The sequence below is a fragment of the Nicotiana tabacum genome, chromosome 22, assembly GCF_000715075.1.
Source record: "Nicotiana tabacum cultivar K326 chromosome 22, ASM71507v2, whole genome shotgun sequence".
In the NCBI taxonomy this organism is placed as follows: Eukaryota; Viridiplantae; Streptophyta; class Magnoliopsida; order Solanales; family Solanaceae; genus Nicotiana; species Nicotiana tabacum.
The window spans coordinates 228,947,921-228,972,178 of NC_134101.1; the positions used below are offsets into that span (position 1 = coordinate 228,947,921).

The 24,258-nt window shown below is 37.8% G+C and overlaps 2 protein-coding genes across 3 annotated transcripts; both read right to left on the reverse strand.

The window, feature by feature from the left end:
* Positions 1-767: 767 nt before the first annotated feature.
* LOC107790573 (serrate RNA effector molecule) lies at positions 768-17,832 on the reverse strand. 2 transcript variants are annotated; one of them, XM_016612530.2, is made up of 12 exons: positions 17,239-17,832; positions 13,774-13,886; positions 11,463-11,520; positions 7,657-7,731; positions 7,424-7,498; positions 7,297-7,344; positions 7,058-7,126; positions 6,169-6,972; positions 6,038-6,086; positions 3,790-4,067; positions 3,502-3,681; positions 768-1,340 (listed from the first exon to the last, which is right to left on the reverse strand). In XM_016612530.2, exons 1-12 carry the CDS (start codon positions 17,673-17,675, stop codon positions 1,280-1,282), a joined length of 2,247 nt encoding a protein of 748 aa, XP_016468016.1. In that variant the 5' UTR covers positions 17,676-17,832; the 3' UTR covers positions 768-1,279. The 2 variants fall into 2 exon arrangements, with proteins under 2 accessions (XP_016468016.1, XP_016468007.1); XM_016612521.2 differs by having other exon boundaries at positions 13,771-13,886; positions 17,239-17,818.
* Positions 17,833-20,329: 2,497 nt separating this feature from the next.
* LOC142176311 (uncharacterized) lies at positions 20,330-20,719 on the reverse strand. Its single transcript, XM_075243439.1, has one exon. It carries the CDS (start codon positions 20,717-20,719, stop codon positions 20,330-20,332), a length of 390 nt encoding a protein of 129 aa, XP_075099540.1.
* Positions 20,720-24,258: the final 3,539 nt, after the last annotated feature.

Here is a 24,258-nt window from a genome sequence, read left to right on the forward strand (position 1 = left end):
TGGGATATCTCTGTCCTTTGACCCGAGGATTTATTGAATTGCGTACAAATTACCCTCCTCACTCTACTTGTGGGATTAAACTGGAATTTTTGTTGTTGTTTGTAATGATGAGATATATTGCACAAGAAGGCCAAGTTGTTATCATCTTTTATTTATCTTTTCTTATAAGAATGGCCTTGAAACCAATATAAGGTCTATATCTACTAATCTCTCTCTATCTAAGGACTTCAAATAATGGACTAATCCATGCAATGCCTCTAATTCGTATATATTAAAAACTACAAAATTCAGAAGCTGCCCGTTTTGTGTTTTCATCGATTATCTGACCTTTGCTTAAAATTCACTTCATTCATCCAGCCAGTATTGATCGATAGTGGTTTTCTTGATATTGACCTTGAAACTCTCGCTAATTTGGTTTCAATTAAACTGTTGTTACTACTCATGATTAAGTGATAAATATGTTAACTGATAAATCTTAACGAAAGATGGATGTCATATACTCGTGCACTCCACTATTCCACTGGATACCCGCTACCTTCCACCAATATAGATACCGGATAACTCAACCCCCACGACAAATGGAACAAAAATCACCTAGTGTTTCGTCTCTGATGGGATATATACTAGATAACTTACATTCATAAATCCCTTATAAATTGGAAATACCTTCTTCTGTTTTGGGACGACCGTAACAAAATAATTGGCTAGGGAAAACAAAAGAATCACCAGATCCTATGACCATTCACAATCAAGGTAACTGCTCCATGTTATCAGAAATCTCAACAGCTACATGGTTTTCTTCGATTTAAGTTTATGCAACACCAAAAACAAACTGACAACTCTAGTCCCATTTTTGTCGGATGTCCCCGAAGAAGCAACTGACAACTCTAGTCACAAAATATATTTTACATCAGCATATTTTAGTATTTGTAATTCTCTCATTTCAAATTCTTATCAGCAAAGTTCCTAAATTCACCACATATCAAGTGGGGAGGAGAAAAAAATTGGATATTCTGCGAGCTTAAACGCTAATGCAGAAACTGGAAATAGCTAGCAAGCGGACACTACTGCACCAAGAAAATCTAATAACATCCAGCCCCCACCACATTTTCGCTTTCAACCAAAAGACCAACTATGCATGTCGATGCAGTTGGTTCCTCATAACTTCAAGACGGTGAAGTACCCGCTCTTGCTTCGACATCAACACAGTTGCATGTGCACCAATGCAGGTTGCCTTCTACCCACTTGAAGAAATATTACACCATTCTCCATGTCTACTCTACAAACTCCTGTAGTCTATTACAGTAACTTCATCTTCAGGTGCATCAAGATCTTGATAGCTGCGAAATTGTTGAAATGTAGGTCAGTATAGATTAATAAAGAAAGTATGGATAGGTTTCTTTCCAAAGAAAGCACGTATAGTGTCTGATTATTATATATTAGATCACGAAATGGCATAACATGTATTCAGGTCAGTCCCCTTTTTATTCAAAAACAAAACTACTACTACTACTACATATTAGGGTAGAAATTCCTTGAATGGAACAAAAATTCTACCAAGATATAACCAGGTAATCATTAGCTGCTCGAGCAATATAGATTCTGAAGGTAGATTCAGATGCCTCCAGCATATGTAACACCAACAAAGTGCTGCTATTTCTAAATCCTTGTATATCTAACTCAACTTCCTATTCAACGTCCACAAAATATCCCATATGTTACATGGAAACAGACATGCATTTTAAAAACATTGTAGGAGTGATGCCCTACGCAATCTTAACAGGAGATGTAGGTTACTATATTACATAACACATGACAACTAAATGCATGACACACTGGTACTTAGGCATATTCATTTTTGCGTAGTTACTCTTTTGGGAAAAGGTGTGCAATTGAAACTCTCAAAGAAAAATAGAGCTAGCAGATCAGGAATAACTCAGCTTTGGTACTTATAGCATTCCTCCATCTACTTGAGCAGCAAATAAGTTTTCTTGATTCCGAATCTTGCCTTGAGAACATAAGCAGAAGAGGTGAAAATTTACACAAACTGGACTCCATCTGTCTTATTTTCTGTCTTTTTATCCCTCTCAACATGGAACCCATGATCAAAATTCCACTTCAACCTAGTCTACAGACACAGAAGAACCAGCTTACACCGATTTATCTTGAACATGTGCCCCTCATGTCCAGTAGTCAGTAGTCACAAGAATTGCTTTTTCAAAGTAGTGCATAAACGAGGCAGTAGCTCCAAGTCGTAGCATAAGTATCTTGCAGTCCAAGTATCATGGATTTCTTCTCTTTTTCCTTAATCAAGTAAAGTATAATCTTACTGATAATGGTAAAGTTCCCGTATAGAAGAGGTGCACCACAAAACAGAGAATCTACAGAAACATATGATTCTCTGCAAAGACACCGAATCTTCTATACAAATAGGAACCTCATATTTTCCCTTAAATCAATAAAATTACACTTTACTTGATCAGAAAAAAACAGAAGCTCATTAGATTCAAAAAGACCTCATATTTCTTTCCCTCCATACTACCTACATAAGTGCTAATGGTCCATGGAGAAACATCCCACGCTCAGCATCTTTGCTTTCATCCTCTAAAGGCCCAATTACACGACGCAGCATTTGCAGAACCCAGCAATGTACATTGTATCTCAAATTTTAATTTTTCATATTTTAAAGTAGATACAAAAATTAACTTACAAAACACATCTAAATAAAAATATACCTAAATAACCAGATTCAAGATTACCAAAAAGAACATATCATATAAGTTATAACCACATACCAAAATGAAAATATAAGAAGAAATCTTATTCGGATTAACAGACATCGCAAGGCCTAAAACATGCACAGGATGTTCTAGAGAGTAAGGGGTAGACAGCTAATAGTGTTAAATTACACATCATATTGTCTCAGAATGTTACATAACCAAGAAAATAGGAGATAATCAATATAAAAAACATCAAAAAGAAGAATCTGAGCCACACCATAAATTTAAGATGGTTAATACCTATCAATACGTTGGAGTTGGGACAAAACGTTATGTCAATGTGGGTGAAACCCATACCCATTTATATTTTTAGCACAAAGCACTACCCACTTTCCAGGAGCCATTTATAAGCTGATCCAAGGCCTTACCCACACAACCTACAACTCAGCCCTTCTATTTCCTGGTTGTTTTTAGTGCGTCTACACACCAAACAAGACAATGCAAAGCCTATATTGTAATCTAATATCAAACCCATCCAAAGAGCCATTATCTAGATTTTATTGACATACTTTACAAGTTATCAAAATACAATAGCAACACTTGGAAAAACCATATTATGTCTTCTCGCCAGAGAGAAACCAATTTCCCTGGAGCTATACAAACATAGTGCCAAATTCACAATCGACTATTTCACAGATTTTAGTGAGATGGGACATTTGAATGATGGTAACTAGTAGTTTCACCATTTATCAATCTGAAAATACTAGAAGGCACAAAATACCTTCGCAAACGACGAGGATCCTGCCGAAATCCGGGAGGTAAAGCAATTATCGGGGCCCCCCCACTTATTGCAGGCCCAGACATCCCATTTCTACCACCTTCAAAAGGACCAGGGCCTCCTTGTTCTCGCATCATCCGCATTGCAACATCAGGAGGCGCGGGAATAAAAGGCCCAAGAGGACTGCACTTGCAGTGAAAAGGCATAATCAAAAATTCAAGAGCAATACACTAGTCATAGCTGAGACCTAGTTTTGAAAATATAACAAGTGGGAGAATCATTTTAAGTTACCCAGCTCCAGGAACAGGCATCAACACTGGTGGAGGAGCCATGTCTGAAGGGAAAGGAGCAACTGGGATCCCTTGTCCGCCAAAAGTATCAAACATTTCTTCATCAGGATTTCCCCCACTGGCACCATCATTATTAGATTGAAAATCCCCAGATTTTGGGTTGTCAGACAAATCAAACCTTTCACCACCATTAGCTCGACCATCACGATCTCTACGGCTACCTCTGTCATCCTTCAGTCGGCCATCTAGCCCAGGCCGGCGCCTTAGTGGCTTCTCTATCTGCATAGCATCATGCTGTTAAAATCATCACAGATTGAAAAATATGATAAAAAGAGGACTGGATTATATATGAGATCACAATGCTCGCTTATCGAATCAACATATTAAAACGGACTAGCTCCTTCAGGACACTACGCCAAGATCACATAAGCAAGAATACAAAAAAGAAGATAAACAGCATTGAAACACAGATGACAAATAGCAGAATTTAGCCTTATAATACGGGTGCTAACAACAAAAAGAACAATCTAGCTGGTTTGAATTTATCTCAGTAATAAAGACGTCAGAGACCGAATTACTCAGGTTAAACCAATCATGTTAAACATCTCTAACTGCCATCATGTGGAGGCAATATTGAGGATTCAAACATGCAATCATCAATTTTCTGGCTGGGATGATGTGTGATGGTATTTTTTGCATCCAAACAACTCTTTGCTTACTCTTATGACAAGGACAAATCAAACATTTACTTCACCATTGTTAGAAATTTTCTCAGTGATTTTAAAATACTATGAGGTACTGATGCACACTTGTCCAAACCACCAGGGCGATCAGTATATGGTTTTCCCAATAACCGAGGAATCCATTGTTTCTAGCTTCGAAACCCAGTGGTAAATGAGCCCATTCCTCTGCCCTTCTCCACTTAAATGCCAGACCTGGTTCAACTCATGAGGTGCGCCTACCACCTTTTCCATCATACTACATTTACCATTGAACCAAAGCCCTGGGGACAACAATCAGAATATGTTTCCAATTATTTTGATAGGCTAAATTCAGAACTTTGATTTCAGTTCCATGCTCTTTACCATCAGGACAGAAGAGAACTGAAGAATGTTGAAAAGAACAGGCTAAATTTACTAGCTTTTTATGTAAATAGAGGATCATAGAATCCAGCCTAACAATTCTATAACAAGTTTCTAGAAGACTATCAGTTGCGACTTAAAATATCCAGTATCACAATATCTATCATGTAGAAAAAATGCTTAAATCATTAGCTACGCCTAAATAGAAGGTCATGGATTCCAATCTAAAAGTTCTTTGTCTCTTGGACAAGTTCAAAGGGGTTGTTTCGTTACTCCTGTAAATGAAAATAATCCCGGTATCAAAGTACAATTTAATAATCAGGCATTTGGAAATTTACAACAGCACCCTTCGTGTTATTAATGGAATTTCAACCATCTCTTGTTGTCTCTCATTTGTTTCTTCTAGTAGTGTTTTATGGCATTATTTACTTACAAGAAGGTTTTCCAAAATTATTTTCATGTGCTTAAAAGAGGAATGCAACATTTATAATTCATTTATCTTGTGAAGTTATTATACTTCATTTTAAATTGTAATGGCAGATCTTTATGTAAGCTAATAAAAAATTTGATAATGATACATCTGACTAAGCTCTTTATTGTATTATGCTAATTATATTATTGCGTAAGATAATGGTCAATCAAGAAATAAACTACACCTCAATCTCAGACTAGTCGGAGTGAGCTATATAAATCCTCCATACACACTACACTCTATTTGGGACAAAGGTATTACTAGAGAAAAATCTGTATCTAACTCAAATAAAGCAGCCACTCAGACTATACACCATATACGTCTTTTAATACCATTAACCAAACATCTGATGACACTACACCTAAGCCAGCGGTTGTTATTCACGGCACTAAAATCCTCTATTACAGTCCATGAATAATTTGTCTGGAAACCAATCGACCATAAAATTAACATGACAACACCTTCCAGCTTGTTTTTTCTGAGATTCTTGAACATGAAGATTAAAGAAGAAAAAAGTAGCAAAATTCACAAGACATAATAGCTGGACACCACAGCATTACTTAAGTAACATTATTAGAAAAAAGTATGAGAAGAAGCCTGGAGTAGAGAATTAAAGAGGTTCAAACACTTGTATGCAAAGTAAGAAACACACGAAATGGTGAACAAAATAAAGAAAGGAGGCATAGATGCTTTACCGGCATAGATGGCAGCATTACAGGAGTCCCACCAGGAGCATTTTCATCACTGAGATCATTTAAAGCCTTTAGCCTTGTGACTAAAAATAAGGAAGGTTAAAAAACAAGATACTACTGTGTACTGCACTTACTTCATATAGTTCTGGAAGTACAAATCTTCACGCACTTTAGTAGTAACATCCACTGCCAGATCAGGGTGTTTCAACTTTAAATGTTTATGGACAAATTCGGCAGCATGGAAGAGCTTTGTACAACCCTTGGCTCCACAACCATATTTCCAGCCATACTTCTCATCCCTAATCTTACGTACATACGGATCTAAGGCTTCAGCAGCAGCTGCATCAATTTTTTCTTTTGCAGCCATTAGCTCCAAAGGATCCTGACCCTTCAGCCTGTCTTGCCAATGCGAATCTAGTTTTGTTTCCCATTCTACTCCACTGCTTGTTGCATCAGAAGTCTTGCCGCCATCCACTCTCACGTGCCGAAGACCCTTAGCTTCATTTGTCTCTGTCGTGCCATAATAATCCACCCCGTGAATGCGCCACAGATAGGTTAGAAGCGTATCAAGCAGCTCAGTTCCCTCGAGACCTTTTACTGAAGTTAAGCCCCTTATGATAATAACAGGGCCAGAGGAACCATGCGATTTGTCTCTGCCTCCCCTATCATTATCAGATCGAGATAATATGTTATCCTCTATTCCTTTCTCTGAGTCAAGCTTCCTCACAAGTGCCTGTGCTTGTTCAACATCAATCTGGACTCTTCTGGGATCAGAACTAACTTGGTGAGCCTTTGGAGCAGCTGAAAGTAAATCAGTTTCTTTAGTGGGTCCCCTCCCATGCCGCCTCCTTTTCCCACCTTCATCGGCTTCTTCGTCAGAATTTGGGTCACTTGACTGCCCTGACTTGTTTGCAGAAGCAGGTGTAACACCAGGACCTCTATTTTGTGCAATGAAGAATCACTTCAGTTAGCAGTACATTATTTCATCCTGCATATCGATATACAAAGAACAACAGATCTTACATGTCTACAGTTCCACTCTGCAAATCAAGTAGGAAATCCTTCGCCAATTTCCTTGCGAGCTCATTCCTCCTACAGGACATTAAGACAGAAAGGAAGAGATTAACAGGACCAGAATTATACACTTGGTTAGAAATTAGAACAATAGGTGAAAGGTATAAAAGCAGTAAGTCCAAGTAACAAACAAGAGCATCTCCAAAGCTCTCCCTACAAAAATTCTATACAATGGCATCAAAGCTTACCTTTCAATAACAGAAATTAAGTTTGTGGGATGGTATTTGTCCTTCAACCTGCATAGACAAAAAACTTCTATTAGAGAACTGCAGCAAGTAGAGATAGCAGGGGAAGCTAGCTGAGCTGGAAGTGTACCATTCTTCATTTTTATGTGCATTAAAATAAGCTCTTTTTTGTGCTTCTATATACCCACACTTGTATTCTTGGTACCTGCATACAAGGAGAATTAGCTCAGTTATTTTACAGCGACACATTTACATATACACGCGAAAAAATGTACTCAAATCAAAAGACCTGCAAGTTATACCAGAGGCCAAAAAATTAAGCTTAGCTGAAACATCTAAAGAACAAGACTTTCCCATTCTGACCTGCGCTCAGCTTCAGCTGGCAAAATATCATCTTCAAGCTCCTGAATGAATTGCTTATAAGATTTCAATCCCTCTCTGCGACATATTCAAAAGAGTGCATCAATTATTCAAACCAAATGCTTTGATGTTTTTAAGAAAAACTGATGAAACAATACAAGTGCGATGTCATTTTCATATAACAATTCAACTAAAAGAGGAGGGTCAATATAGCGTGTCCAGGAGACTAGGTGGGTAGGGTCGAGGGCAAAGGATGCGGACGGGTATAAACTTTGGTACTCAAGAGCCCAGAGAGGTAAGAATGGAGTGGGTATCTTGGTGGATAGGGAACTTAGAGAGTCTGTGGTTGAGGTTAGACGAGTGAATGATAGATTGATGGTTATTAAGTTGGTGGTTGGAGAGTACACCCTCAACGTCGTTAGCGCCTATGCGCCGCATGCGGGCCTAGATGAGGAGGCTAAACGACACTTTTGGGAGGGGTTAGATGAGATTGTGCGCCAGGTTCCGCCGGCTGAGAAGCTATTCATAGGAGGGGATTTCAATGGTCATATTGGGGCGTCCGCAGGTGGCTATAGCGAGGTGCATGGAGGCTTTGGTTTTGGGGAGAGGAACGGAGGAGGTACCTCGCTGTTGGACTTCGCTAAGGCTTTTGGGTTGGTGATTGCGAACTCTAGCTTTCCGAAGAGGAAAGAGCATTTGGTTACTTTTCAAAATGCGTTAGTGAAGACTCAGATTGACTATCTCCTCCTCAGGAGGTGTGACAGCGACTTGTGCAAGGACTGCAAGGTGATTCTGAGTAAGACACTCGCGACGCAGCATAGACTCTTGGTGCTAGACGTTGGTATTAGGATAAAGAGAAGGAAAAGGTTTGCTCGGGGAAAACCAAGAATCAGGTGGGGAGCTTTGACTAAGGATAAAGCCCAAGAGTTGGAGTGTCGGTTGTCGGCTATGGGAGCTTGGAGGAGCAGTGGGGATGCGAACACTATGTGATCAGCGACAGCAGACTGTATAAGGGAGTCCGCGAGAGAGGTGTTAGGGGTCTTGACCGGTGTCTCTGGTGCGCACAAAGGAGACCGGTGGTGGAATGAAATGGTTCAAGGTAAAGTGGAAGCGAAGAAGGCAGCATACCTGAAGTTAGTGGGGAGCATAGGTGAGGAGGAGAGGCGAGCGTGCATTGAGAGATATAAGGTAGCTAGGAAGGAAGCTAAACGGTCGGTCACGGAGGCTAAGACAGCGGCTTATGGTCGAATGTACGAGGAACTGGGGAAAAAGGGCTGGGAGAAGAAGTTATTCTGGCTGGCCAAGTTGAGAGCGGAAGGCTCTAGATTTGGACCAAGTGAGATGCATTAAGGACGAAGATGGTAGAGTACTAGTGGAAGATGCCTAGATCAAGAGGAGATGGCAGACTTAATTTCATAAACTTTTGAATGAAAAAGGGGATCGTGATATTGTGCTAGGCGAATTGGAGCATTCCGAAAGTCATTGTGACTTCAGGCACTGCAGGCGTATCGAGGTCGAGGAGGTCGTGAGAGCTATGCGTAAGATGAGTAGGGGCAGAGCGACCGGGCCAGACGAGATTCCAATGGAATTTTGGAAGTGTGTAGGGAGAGCAGGTGTGGAGTGGTTGACTGGGTTGTTTAAAGTTATTTTTAAGGCGAAGAGGATGCCGGATGAGTGGAGGTGGAGTACGGTGGTTCCATTATATAAGAACAAAGGTGATATCCAGAGTTGTAACAACTATAGGGGTATCAAATTACTGAGTCATACCATGAAAGTATGGGAGAGGGTGGTTGAAGCGAGGGTGAAGATGACAGTGTCTGTATCCGACAACCAGTTCGGGTTCATGCCGGGTCGCTCCACCACAGAAGCTATACACCTTGTTAGGAGGTTGGTGGAACTGTACAGAGAGAGAAGGTTTTGCACGTGGTGTTTATTGACCTAGAGAAAGCGTATGACAAGGTTCCTAGAGAAGTTCTCTGGAGATGCTTGGAGGCAAAAGGTGTGTCGGTTCCTTATATTATGGCAATTAAGGACATGTATGATGGGGCTAAGACTCGGGTTAGGATAGTAGGAGGCGACTCTGAGCATTTTTCGGTTGAAATGGGGTTACACCAAGGCTCTGCGCTCAGTCCGTTCTTATTCGCCCTGGTGATGGATGCGATAACAAACCATATTCAAGGGGAGGTGCCATGGTGCATGCTATTCACTGATGACATAGTTCTGATTGATGAGTCACGAGCCGGTGTTAACGAGAGATTGGAAGTCTGGAGACAGACTCTTGAGTCTAAGGGTTTCAAGCTAAGCAGAACAAAGACGGAATACCTCGAGTGTAAGTTCAGCGCTGAGCCGGGGGAAGTGGACGTGGATGTGAGACTTGAGTCACAGGTTATCTCAAGTAGAGGCAGCTTCAAGTACCTTGGTTCGATTATTCACGGGGGAGGGGAGATCGACGAGGATGTCACACACCGTATTGGGTTAGGATGAATGAAGTGGAGGTTAGCATCTGGAGTATTGTGTGACAAGAGAGTGTCAACGATACTTAAAGGTAAGTTCTATAAAGCGATGGTTAGACCGGTCATGATGTATGGGCTGAGTGTTGGCCTGTTAAGAACTCACATATCCAAAAGATGAAAGTAGCAGAAATGAGGATGTTGAGGTGGATGTGCGGGCACACTAGGATGGAGAAGATTACGAATGATGTTATTCGGGAGAATGCTCCAATAAGGAGGTGTGAGCGGCTGGTTGTGGAAGGCACGAGAAGAGGTAGAGGGCCGGCCTAAGAAGTATTGGGGAGAGGTGATCAGGCAGAATATGGCGAGGCTTCAAATTTCCGAGGACATGACACTTGATAGGAAGTTGTGGAGGTCGAGTATTACGGTTGTAGGCTAGGAGGTAGTTGAGTCTTGCGTTACTTTGTGCCTTTGTAAGCCTAGTACGGTAGGGTTTTGTCTAAGATAGCTAGGGCCAATGTCGTGTCTTACTATTTCTATTTTCGACGCAGGATCCATTTACTAGCCATCGTTTTTGCTTTGCACTTTTCTGCATTTTATGTTCCTATGTTTCCTATGATCTCCGTGGTGAATCTAATATTCTCTACTTTTGTCTTTTTATTATCTTAAGCCAAGGGTCTTTCGGAAACAACCTCTCTACCCCCTCGGGATAGGGGTAAGGTCTGCGTACACATTACCCTCCCCAGACCCCACTTGTGAAATTTACTGGGTTGTTGTTGTTGTTGTTGTAATTCAACTAAAAGAAAATCACAAAATCCTTCTTAAGTCTCACACTCTGATGCATAAAGGTACTATTTAGTTGAATGGAAAAGGAAAGAAGGTGCATGAGAGCTTATCGTCCGGCATTTAATGAGGGAGAGGACCACATTTACAAACTGTGTTTTGTTGGAAAAACTACATGCCTCCAAAAAGAGTTCCTTTTTTTGGCGCGCGAGGGAGGGGGGCAATAGACTTTTATAAGTTGTAAAAGAAATTCATTTACCTCAAGAAACACAATTTTCTTGTTACTTTATTGATGCCCAAATAAAAACCAGAGCAAAAAATTTAGTCAGCAAAATGTGACATGACAAAGATAACACGGAGCAAACAATTTCACTCAAGTGAGAATAGCAATCTCCATGCAGCCGAGCTCGCTACTGCAGACTAAACACTCACTATGGAATGTCTAGGACTTAGTTAACTAGATGGGAGTTATGTGGGAAAAAATATGCGCCTTTGCAATTATAGAAGTTACAAGGAACTATAAAGGCAGAAACGAGACTATTGGAAAGAGAAATGCTTAATGACACAAACTCGTACCTTTGACTGCTCCCTGTGCCGAAAGTATCTGCAAAGCCTCCCCGGCCTTTCCCCCAGTCTGGCAAAAAAATATAGGTCAAAAGTCAATACCTAGAAATGCCAAATGCCACAAAAATTTTGGACAAACAACTTGATCATGAATAGTATTTCTGGATTAAAATCTTAGAACGTAAAACTGAATGCACATTAACTAATGTACCTAAAAGAGTGTCAAAAAGGTTCAAATATAAAAATTTCTTCTCCCTCAAGTTTGCTGGAGACATCAGTGGATTATAGGGGAATTCAAACTAAGAGCCTGTTTGATTTTGAATTTAAGTAGTTTTTTAGCACCAAGTGTTGGAAAGCACTTTTATTAAGTGTTGGAGCTAAATTTATGAATAAGCATTTACTTGTTTAGATAAAAGTGTTGAAACTAAAACTAGGCCATTAATGTATTTGGTAAAAGAGCGATGATAAATATTTTTCCTATTAAAATGACTGAAATACCCTTAAAGTTATTTTTTTATGAAGTAAGGTATTTCATTAGAAAGGCATCAAGTGGATGCAATAGTTACAGAATCAGAAGACAAAAATATAGAGAAACAAAAGTTTGTAAGCCCCTTTAGGATGTGCTAACCTATAACTAAGGAGCTAACAAAGTGCAAAAGGTGGTCGGTGCTAATTACAGGGGTTGACTTGACCCAGCTAAAAAGGGTGAGCAAGCAATTAGCTTTAAGAGTGTGATTTGAAGTTGAGATTCCATCAAAGCATATCTTTGGTTCCTTTCATTCCACAAACTCCAAAAAATAATTGTAGGAATCATTAATTCAACCGAAATAATTAATTTGTGTCTCAATTCATAAGTTATAAATTGATTGGATAAGATTATTTAATAAACATAAATTATTTATGTAAATAACATACATTCTATCCATCCCAATTTATGTGACACTCTTTACTTTTAGTCAGTCTAAAAAAGAATGACATCTTTCTATATTTAGTAACAATTTAAAGTTAAAATGCCTATTTTACCCTTAATAAGATGATTTAAAGCCACACAAAGATTTATGGCTAATTTTAGACCACAAGTTTCAATAGTTTTTCATTCTTTACTAAACTCTGTGCCCAATCAAACAACAACAACAAAAAAAAAACGAGTGAGTTCCCACAAGTGGAGCCTGGGAGAGGGTAGTGTGTGTGCATATCTTACCCCTACCCTGGGAGGGTAGAGAAGTTGTTTTCGATAGACCCTCGACTAAAGACAAGATGAAAAGAATCAGTCGCTTCGTGCCCAGTCAAACACCGCAAAAAAATTGGAACAGAGAGAATAGTAATTAATAATTTGACTATAGCTTGTAAGAAAAATTCAAAGACATACTTAAATAGTGCAAAAGAAACTCGTATAGAAAATTAACAGTTCAACATTACAAATATCATTAACAAATAGTTATCACTTTGATTCGCATATTCTCTACATTTACACAGTTAACCCTTGCGAATATGCAATATCAATTTTTCAGTTTTAGATATAACGAATCTCCCATGCAATCATCAAATCCTATTAGTTTAGATTCATCTCATAGTCTTATAGTTGTACTTAAGGCAATTTCTATCTCGACTTACCCATAAAGGAAGGTGGTTCTCTCTTCCAGGCTTTGCACTTGACACTGAAAGTAAGGCTACAAGTTCTCTGATGTATGCTTTTATTTACTTCATTTAATAAATGACTGAGCTACAACTTCAAGGTTGATCAAATTATGTGAATTTCTAAAAAAAAAAAATCAAGATTCAGTAAGTCAACAAGCTACAGTTGTACAGTCTATAGCCAAGTAGTCTACAAAGGACCCATTTGCAGACCAAGAAAAGTATCTGCTATGGCAGAAAGGAACTAGCAATGTGAGACAAAGGAAAAGAAAGAAAGCAGGGTTGAGCTTTTAGTGAGAGAAGGGTGCTTTGGAATTATAAAAACAAGTAAGAGATAATAGGTTTAACTACCACTTTTGCTTGTTTTAGCTTGTTTTGTTTTAAAAGCACTATTGGAGTTTACCAAGCACAAAAATAAGCCAATAAAGTGCTTAAAAGCTAGTTTGACGAGCTTCGGGCTAACCCAAATAGTCAAACACTCTCTAAGATGACAAAGTAAAGGGCAAGACATAACTTGTTTGACTTATCATAATTTATTTGCTACTTACCCGATAAAGCAAGTAGTGCTTTAAACAACATATTAGTCAAAATAAACTTATAAACTTCTAATATCATAAATACTACACATTTAACACGCCCACTGAAAGCCAATACTCCAAGAGGGTAAAATATTAATGAAACTGACCACCTCGATAGCCACCAGCCGAGCGGCCTGCGAATCGTCCGTGACGCCTCTCATCAGGATAACCAGGTCTACCCCCCATCTCACGCTCATAACCGGGTTGATAGTCATAACCAAATCTGCAATAGCAAAAAGATTTTGAGAGAACCATCATAAAAATACTTGCAAGAAAATCGACAACAGGAAATATGAAATATGTAATGCGGAAAAATCGTAAGTTCCTCGGGTATAAAGGACAAGAATTATCCTGAAGGACCTAGTGTTCTTGGCACCTCAATTTATCAATCAATTATCTTGCTATAGCCGCTTATAATCAGTTTGTCCGCTTGAAATGGCCCAACTTAAGGAAAAGTTCCACCGAAGAAATAGTGATTCCACAAGCAGCACCCAAAAAATTAACATGGAAGCCTCTTTTGTCAAAAGAAACCCATTTTTGAAAAGCTTGAAGTCGTGAACCAAGCTAACTGAAATTAGAAAAAATGAACTGAACCTACCAACACGACCTCTACCAACATGACTTTCAAATAGTGGGTATCCCCTTTATTGATCTTTTGTTTCTATTGTGTGTTGTTCCTCGTAATGTCCACATGGATTTCAAGTAGGTCTCTTGAAACTTCTCTAAATTTGATTTTTAGTTTAGCGCGAATTTTTGACACCTTCAACCATCATATTGGCACCTCGGGACATGCGTTTTTGGAGGTCTAAAAGAACATGGACAACCCATCTCTGTGGATCTTGTCTCATTTTATTTTCTTTGTGTGCTACCTGTGCCTTCTATTAGATATGGTTATTTCTATTTTTTGTTAAATATTTTATGCCCACACATTCACCTCAACATCCACATTTTAGCAGCACTCGTATTGTGGATGATACATTGGGCCTTAGAAGCTCAATGATCAACCATTGGCTAAGTTTGCCAATCATTCTAGATCATGCAGTGAGACCAGTGTTTACCACCAAAGTTCACAAACCAAGGTGTCCCAGTGGGTGAATACCAACAAAAGACACAAAGTTCTGATTTCACTAAAAGATTGCGGACTCTTCACCTTCAAATGTCTTCATATTGATATCATTGTTTAGTTACTTCATTCCTCTTACTGATGATCCAACATTCAATCATAAAGATTCAGTCACTTATTTCACCGCTAATTAAATTCCACAAATCCATCACTCTATAGTCAATACTAGAAAAGTTATAGTGTTTACATACTTGGTGCTTATCCAACTACAAAAAAACAGCATCAAACAAACTATTGAATCTAATTGCATATTAGCACATGCGAATAAGAAATGGCTGTTTGCCATCCAAATACAACAGAAAATAAACATGATATCAACTATGGCCAAAGAAAGATTCTTGAACACTGGCAAAAGCAATGAAAGTTTCGTAAAAAGGGGAGGAAGCAACCATGTACAGATGCAGCATTATGACATCCTCAATTGTAATAACAATGACAATGTTAGGAGAATCCACAAATAGAGTCCAATCATGAACTTTCTGGAAATTAAGAGATCTACGCTTAAATTGAAGCAAGTTCTTAGTGATAACCGATAGGTGACTTGTTAACAGTATTTCTATCTATCTTTTTTTGTATTAGCAGTATTAATATCCCTATCCTCCAATCACGTTTATATACATAAAATGATGGCACCTCAACATGTACGCTATGGGCAGACAGACATAAATGAATCAATCTTAAACATGTAACAGTGCATGTGAAACTAAATAAAAGGTCTGTCAGTCTTCAAATAATATTTATCGAGTGTTTGAATGAAATGATCCAAAGAGGGTGGAATGGTACAGAGGATTGATATTACCAACCTGACGTAATTAAGATGAAGTTGTTGTTTGAACAACAGATAATATGAACATTATACTACCAATCAAGACTGGAACCACACAGAAGCTAAACTTTCCAGCTTAACATAGTAACATCTATGTTCTACTAGTAAATCCGCAAAAACCCAACTTAGGCAACCCTTGCCAGTATTTAAACATTTTTATTACGAGTTTTTATCAAAAATGAGCAACGCCCCGGAAAGTATACTATATTGCATCGTTATGCTATCCCACCAAATCCAGCTGAAATACACTAATCTAACATGCTGAAACCAACAATGTGCATCACCATATTAATTTTGGTAAGTGTTCCTTCTACTTTTTTCTTGTTTGTAGCCCGGAAATTTGTTGTTTTCAGCTTAGAAATGCGGTGAATCATTTGGGTCTGCCCCTATACCCAATGGCAGATAGAAGTGTGTTGTTGAATATTTGCAGTAATTGAAATAGAGAAATGCATATTAAATGTACTTATAATGGTGTGCAATTATCATAAACAGAATTTCCAAAAAATTGGTCGAAAGATGGGATTCGGATCTAAGATTTTATTTCCCTTTTGTTTGAAACCTTGGCATACATCTAAACTGTAACCCTCCCGTGGAAAGCTAATGAAAAAGAAAAAACAAAAAGATAATTTTGCTTTTTTAACAGTTTCGGGAACGAAAGTTGAAGTTCACTTTGGATCTCCCCGATAATGCTCTTCCTTTTGTAGCCCATTTTTAAGGGTTTTCGGAGAGATAGGAAATGAAAACTATTGCCCCACATAAAGTTTGTGAATAAGTGATTGTATGATAATGAGCAATTTTCTGTTAAACAAGATGGGTTGAACTCATAATTCATTATATGCTTTTTTCAATAGAATCCACCTTGTGGAAAAGTCACACTATATAAATAGGGTAAAAACAAATATTTTCATTTATAAGGTTTATATGTGAATTGTTAGGCAGTACTAGTACTAGTCTTATTTTACTATTCTTAGTTCCTTGTTGGTACACAGTGTGTCATGTGTCATTCTTACCGGTAATATTAGCACTATTGTATTTTCCTATTCCTAGATCTTTGTTATTACATGGCCAATTGCTTTTTTTGCCCAGATAACTTGTTGATGCTATTGTTTGTTTATTGCTCCCTTCTCTGTTCCTGAGTCGAGGATCTATCGGAAACAGCCTCTCTACCCTCGTAAGGTAGAGGTCTGGAGGTCTTCCAGACCCCACTTGTGGGATTTCACTAAGTTTATTGTTGTTGATGTGAATTGTTAAATCCCCAACATAGTTAGTGTATTCACCATGCAAGTTTGCATTTTTCGAATCCCATTTTAAAATATTTGGTTCCACCACTGTCTCCACTTATTTATTTATGTAATGTAATTCCTACTACTTAGCTACAGCAGCAACAACAACTAAACCTCAAATCCAACCTTCTTTATCACGGTACTATTACAGTTACCAAACAACTTTGTTTTGTCCAGCAAGGCTTAGGTCTTTTTTTTGGCCTCCGCTAAGACATCATAGTTCTCTGCCTACTTCATTAACCACTAGGTACAATTCCTATCGGTTAGCTAATTTGACTAATTATTGAAGATCTAACAGAAGATTTACGAGCATAACCAGAGAAAATGAAACGTTACGGCTTACCTTCGATCACCGTGCCCGAAACCACCTCTAGGGCTTCCACGGCGGCCGCCATCATAGTCATCTCTACGCGAGCGCTTATAAGGTGGAAACGGAGGCGAACGGCGGTGAGGAGGAGAATATCCACCACGGCGGTCTCGATAAGGAGGAAGAGGAGGAGGAGGGCTAGGACTAGGCCGTCCACGTTTGTACTCCCGTTCTCGAAGAGGTGGAGGAGGAGACCGGTTACGGTCATAATAGTCCCCACGACCACCTCGGCGATCAAAATCTCTGTCGTCTCTCCGTTCCCGTGAATCTCTGTCGCGGCCGCGCCTCGGCGGCGGAGGAGGAGGAGGCGGAGAAGATGCCGGCGGATCTTCGACGGAATTGTTCTCTTTACTTCGTTCACGGTCACGGCGGCGCTCTAAGCCGTCTGCCGGAACGTCCATTACTTCGGCCATAGACGGTGGAGGTGGCGGGGAAGCTCGGAAAGTGAAACCCTAGCTAGCTCAGTTTGTACTTTGTAGTGTCTGTATTTGTGTGTTGGTTACTTGGTTTGTAGATGCGGAAATTAGAAGTGAGAAATGGAGAATTGAAGATTGGTGAGGGGTGGAGAGTAAATTTTAGATTTTGGAGTTTGGAGGAGATAAAATGTTTTCATTTACCCCCAAAAGTATTCTTTAATTACTTAAAGTTCCCACATGAAATGAGCTTTTGCTTTTTAACCTCTTTACTCCAAGTCTTATCTCTCCCAAATATATTTGTAGACAATAGTTGCTAAAATTGTCTATTATTTATAATGGAAAAGATACTTATATATCCCTGTACTATAGTAAATTATTTAAAATTATCCCCCGTTATACTATTGGGCCATAAAAGTCCATGCCGTCCAACCATCCTAACAAATTTGCCCTTAGTTAGACGGAGGTGCCACGTGGCATCCATCCTTGCCTCTTTTAAATCTGGGCATATAAGAGACGACCCGGTTCATGAAACCTACCAACCCATAACCCATTTATAAACCAAATAATACCCCAAAGCCATTGTCCAACGATTTATAACCCAAATTAAACCCTCAACCCTAATTTATAATCTTATTGCCATCTCCATCAAACCCTCTATGCTATTAACTCAATCAAGACAGCCCATTTCAACAAATTTCATCATAAATATCAGAGTCTAGTGCTACATCAAAGAGGAGGTACCATTGTGGAGAGATTGCCAACCAATTCCGATCGACCATACCACAAAATCCTGGAAGAAGATTCTATAAATGTGCAAAACCTGAAGTAAGTTTGTTGATTATTTGTACAAAAATTAAATCTTTATTCCTTCTAACCTAATTATTGTTCATTTTTGTTAAAATGAGTCGTGTGGATATTGGGAATGGCAAGACGTACCTTTTACGGACCAAGCTTTGGTAGAAATCAATAAGTTGCAGCGTAAATATTGGAGTCGTGCAAGATAGAAAGAGACAAGTTGTTGGAAAAGGTTGAAGATTTGGAGGTTGCAAAAAATATTAAAATAAACAAAATAAGGAAAATCGAAGATAAAGTGGTTAAGATGAAGATGTTTATTTGGATTTCAGTTGCACTTTTTGTTGATTTTGTTGCGGCAACGTGGATGAAGTAAATTGCGTTTGCTAAAGATGGTCTATGGTCCATATTTCACTTGTTAATGTATGTTCCTAAGTACTAGAGTTTTTTTTTTTTTTTGCCATTGTAAAACAATTACTTTAATTGTTAATGTATGTTTCCAAGTAATAGTATTTTGATGTTCTATGTTTCCAAGTACTAGTGTTTTGATGTTCTATATACTGACTTGAATTAATATCATATATACAAGAGGACGATGGACAACAAGCCAACACTATTTTCCAAACACAAATGCTTACAACACAGTACATCACCAAAAAACAGCACCCAAAAAATTGAAATTACATCACCAAAAACACAGTAATTCGAGTAGTAATTTTTTGAAACAGCACCAAGAAATTGTAATTACATCACCAAAAATGCAGTAATTCTAGTAGTTACATCACTAAAACAGCACCAAAAAATAGCACCAAATAACTGTAATTACATCGCTAAAACAACACCAAATAACTATAATTACATCACCAAAGAAGACAGTGACTCCAGTAGTTACATCACCAAAACAACACCAAAAATCTAAAATTACAGAATACTAAAAGGGATACAACTGTCTATAAGTTTGCAGTAAATACATCCCACACAACAAAAAAATATACTTTTTTCTTTATTGTTTTCTCCGTGATTTCAGCTTCTCAATTCTTTCTTGCCCTTGTTTTTCCAAATAATTTGCACTTACATCAACCTTCCCATTCCACTGTAATGTTGGGGCTGAATATGGTATCTGTTGGTACACTAACACCACTATGATCACCTGTGAAGTTGATTGACCTTATTCCAGCTGGTATTTGTACCTGTTGTCTCATCCTAAGCCTTGTAGTTACTTCTGATATAACTTTTGGCCTAAGAACAACATCTTCTTCATGTCTAACTTTAGACCTAAGCATTCTTCCAGGTGTAGGCATGAACCTAAGCCTACTGTCCTGACTTGGTTGAGTGGCTTGAGGTGCTGAACAGTTGATATCATTTTCAACCTGAGGTTCAATTTCATGTTCTATCAAACAACTTGGCATCTTCCTCTGCAGCTTACCTTTTGATTTTTTTTTGCAGCAGGTGCTGAACTGGTGATAGCCTGCTCAATTGTGGCAGCAGGTGCTGAACTGGTGGAATCCTGCTCAGTTGTGGCAGCAGCCTGCTCAAGTGTGGCATCAACCTGCTCAACTCTTCCTCTCTTACTTTGCTTCTTTTCCTTGATTAAAATAGTTAAAAAGACAAGTTAAAAATATTCATATCTAGTATTTAATACTTTGAAGTTAATGTAAAATAATTATCTGACCACAAGTCCTTGCATTATGAGTTGTTTCTCCACATTTGCTACAAGTCATGATTCTTTCTTTTCTGGGCTGTGACCATACTCCTTGTCTTTTAATTGCCTCATCCTTCTGCCTATCTCTCTTAACCTTAGGTCTACCAGCCAATTTCACAAGCTCTGGAGGCTCCATTGCTTGAGATGGTTCAATCTTTCAAAACTTTTCTCCCCTGACAGGCTGTATTTTGTGCCTATAAGTCAGCAGAAATGCCTCCTTGCTATACCACCAGTTGATTTCAGTCATTGGATCACCAGAGTCATGAAGTATAGCTCTAATAGCATGTGGACATGGGATTCCTGTAAGGTCCCATGACCTGCAAGTGCACTTCTTCACAACCAAATTAACACAATGCTTGTCAGATCCTTCTGTTACTTCATAGTCATTTTGACCATTTGCATTTACTTCACAAGCAGTTTGTGCAATCTGCAGGTACTCATTATACAAGTCCATGCATTTTGGACCGAAATCATATCTCCAGCTCCTAACTTTTTCTTCATGTTCTCTTAACAAGTTCATGGTCTTGATTCTGGTGTCCTCTAGCATCTTGATTATAGGCTAATGCCTTGCATCCACAATCCACTTGTTAAATGATTCAGTCAAGTTATTATCAACCGACTGATTCTTGCATACATTGTCCATATATGCTCTACACCAAGACTGAGGTGGGTACCTCAACAAAGCCTCTGCAGCATCTTTGTTCAAGTCACCTAATTTTTCTAGCTGATCCTTGAAATCTTTTGCATATGTGCACCATGCACACCACCATAAAAGCTTCTTGTTTTCCCCAGTATTGTACTATTTGCACTAGTTAGACTCAATATGTCTAACACAATATTTGTGATGTGCCGGGGGAAGGACTGTTTTGACTGCATCAAGCAGTCCTATCCCTGTAGAACAAACAAAGATGTTCAGAATTGATTATCAATTAAAAAGTAATTAGAAGATTGAATAACAAATCAGAAATCTCATAAAACTTCAACTTTTGCATATCTGACATGCAGGTGATTCCTTCCCCTTCCTTGAGATCCAAAGAACATTGCAGCAGTTGTAGGAATCAATTCCAAGTATTTTTGTTCTCATTGTCAACAACTGCCCATGCCAAAGAGTAAAAATAATTTTGTGAATCCTGTCCAACTGCCACTAATAGTTGGCCTTTGGCTTTGCCCTTCAAAAAGGTACCATCCAAACCAATAAAAGGTCTCAATCCTAGATTGAAACCTATATTCAAAGCATAAAAACACACATACATTATCAAGAACCTTCTTCTTCCTTCTTCAAGTGCACTATTTGAAAGTGTAACAACCACATCACTACCAGAGTTACTTTCCCTCAATTTATTGGCATAAGCCTCTAGTTTATTGTACTCATCCGAAAAACTACCATCTAGTGACTCCAATACCATCCTCTTTGCCCTCTTGCACTTCTCATGACTAACATTTAGCTCAAAGTTTCTCTTCAAATCTAACATCATATCCCTAACATTGTACTTAGGATTATCCTATAACTTCTTCTTGAAATATTGTGCAATGGTACTAAAATCAACAGTCTTGTTATCAAATGCAGTGACACAATCATGTTCAGCAGATAAAATCTTGATTTTAACCCCACCAAACTTTTCTTTTGATATTAAGCACACAAAGGGACAACCAACAATATCACAAGTATACCTAAGCCTTTCTAGGTCACTCTTCTCCAATTTCAATCTTTTCTTATTAGCCGGAGAATATAACTTCATACACTTCCTAGCTTCTGGTATATCCTTAAAGGACACATCTTTGTATAACTCTTTGAAGTCACTAAGTTTTTTATTTATTTTCCTTTTCTTTTTTGCTTTAAGTGCTTCTAATTCTTTATAATTGTATCCTTCAGAATCAGTACTAGAGTTAGATCCTACATCACTTAAGCTACAACCAGTACCAACATCATCCATAATTTTATTATATTCTTCTTTATATTGTTCAATATTGGAAATTGAGTAAATAGGGGGCTCACATTCATCTACACCATATAGGTTCACTACATTGAATTCATTGCATAATAACCTTTATAAATGTCTAATACCATCATCCCCCTCGATCACATAAAATTTACCAGATGGGGCAGCAACTATAAGTTGTTGAACCCCTAAAAATCCTAGCTTATTTGTGAATTCATTGACTATGTCTATGTGTGAAAGTAAGTCGGAGTCATAACATGTCCAAGTCTTCACCAATTTTCCTGTGTAGACAACTTGAGGCTCAAAAACCCAATCACCATCGTAATTGAATATTAAGTCAACTAGCACAATCTCCTACAACCTATAAAACACAACAGAAAATATATAATTAATGTAAAAGTCAGCAGTGGGAATGAATAATTAATGCCAAAAAGAAATAATTTTTTATGACAAGAAGTCCCCCCCCCCCAAAGGAATAATCTAACATACCCGAATACTTTAATCAAATGGCCACACAATTGGGGACCATCGTTGTTAATAAACAAAGGAAAAATTCAGAATATTCAGAAAACATAAATATACTTTACGGGAAAGGACAAACAAACAAACACCACATAATCCCCACAAAATCCCACAAAACAAAGAGTCAGAACTTATTCCCACAAAACCCCAGCAATAAATAAAGAACAAAGGCGTAAACCATGCATGCAAACGCTAAACGCAGACAAGAAATAAGGATATATCAATGAAATTTTAGAAACTTTAGTTAGATGTAGATGAAATCTAAGAAATCGAAACCCTAGAATAAAAACCCTAAAATACAAAAAGAAAACTAAAAAATTGCAATACTAACATGAATAATATAGCAAAGACGAATCATTTTCATGGAGGAAGGTATTACCTTTATGGAATTTCTTCACTTCAAATCGGTTATCAACAAAGTTGTGAGAGTATTTTCATGTTCTAGATAGTTAGTGAGAGAAGAAAATGAAACGGTAAAAATGAAATGGACGAAATGGGTATATTTGGTTTATAAATGACGGGTCGCGGGTTATGGGTTGGTGGGTTTCATGGAGTGGGTCGTCTCTTATGTGTCCAGATTTAAAAGAGGCAAGGATGGATGCCACGTGGCACCTCCGTCTAACTAAGGGCAGATTTGTTAGGATAGTTGGACGGCAGGGACTTTTATGACCCAATAGTATAACGGGGGACAATTTTAAATAATATACCATAATACATGGATATATTAGACCCTTTTCGTATTTATAATTATTCTAAACTCAATGGCCCGATTGAACTCATATTAAATTAAATTTCTACTAAAAGAAAAGAAGTCTTTAGTAGGCAAAAATCGAGACTCAGATTCAAAACTCTAATTCATGATAAAGAAATTTTATCCATATCACTACACTCCTTGATGATAACTTCTAAAAAATATTATAAAGATCTATTTATTTTTACCAAAGAGTTTGTGGAAAATATAAATATAAAAAATTAAAATATGCACAAACTTATTCGGACACCATCATGATTAGTATATGAATAGATAAATAAATAAAATAATGAACATGAAGAAGTGATAAGAGACAATTTTACTAATGTAATATTCTTTTGTTTTGTAAAGGCATGTCAACTAATACATATTATACAAGAAAATTAACAATGCAAAGAAATATTATAAACTATTTAAGAAAATTAATCGAAAATTGAAATGAGTTGGATAAAATGAAATATAATTCCATAAAAGACTTATATCTTGACAATTGGGTCGAGTAAATTTTTAAATGATCTATTTGAAAAAATAATACCATCAAGTGAATGCATCAAAATTAATAAATGTGAGAATAAAAAAGAGTAACAAAATATGTTGGATTTCATATTGTCTTGATACAAATTACTTAGAATTGGAAACATTACATGCTTTCCTTGTTAGTTTTTGTTGTTGTTGTAATATTGTGAATTACCATTAATAACAATTATGAATTATACAAAATAAAGAGCACCTAGCCACCCAACAACAGTGAACTAGGTCTCAGAAAAACAATCTACTAATTACACAAAGAGTCTCTATATGAATCTCCTACTGCAATTCATTTTTCTAGACTTGTTAAGTTTTTCTATTCTTCCTAAAAGTTTCATTTTTAAT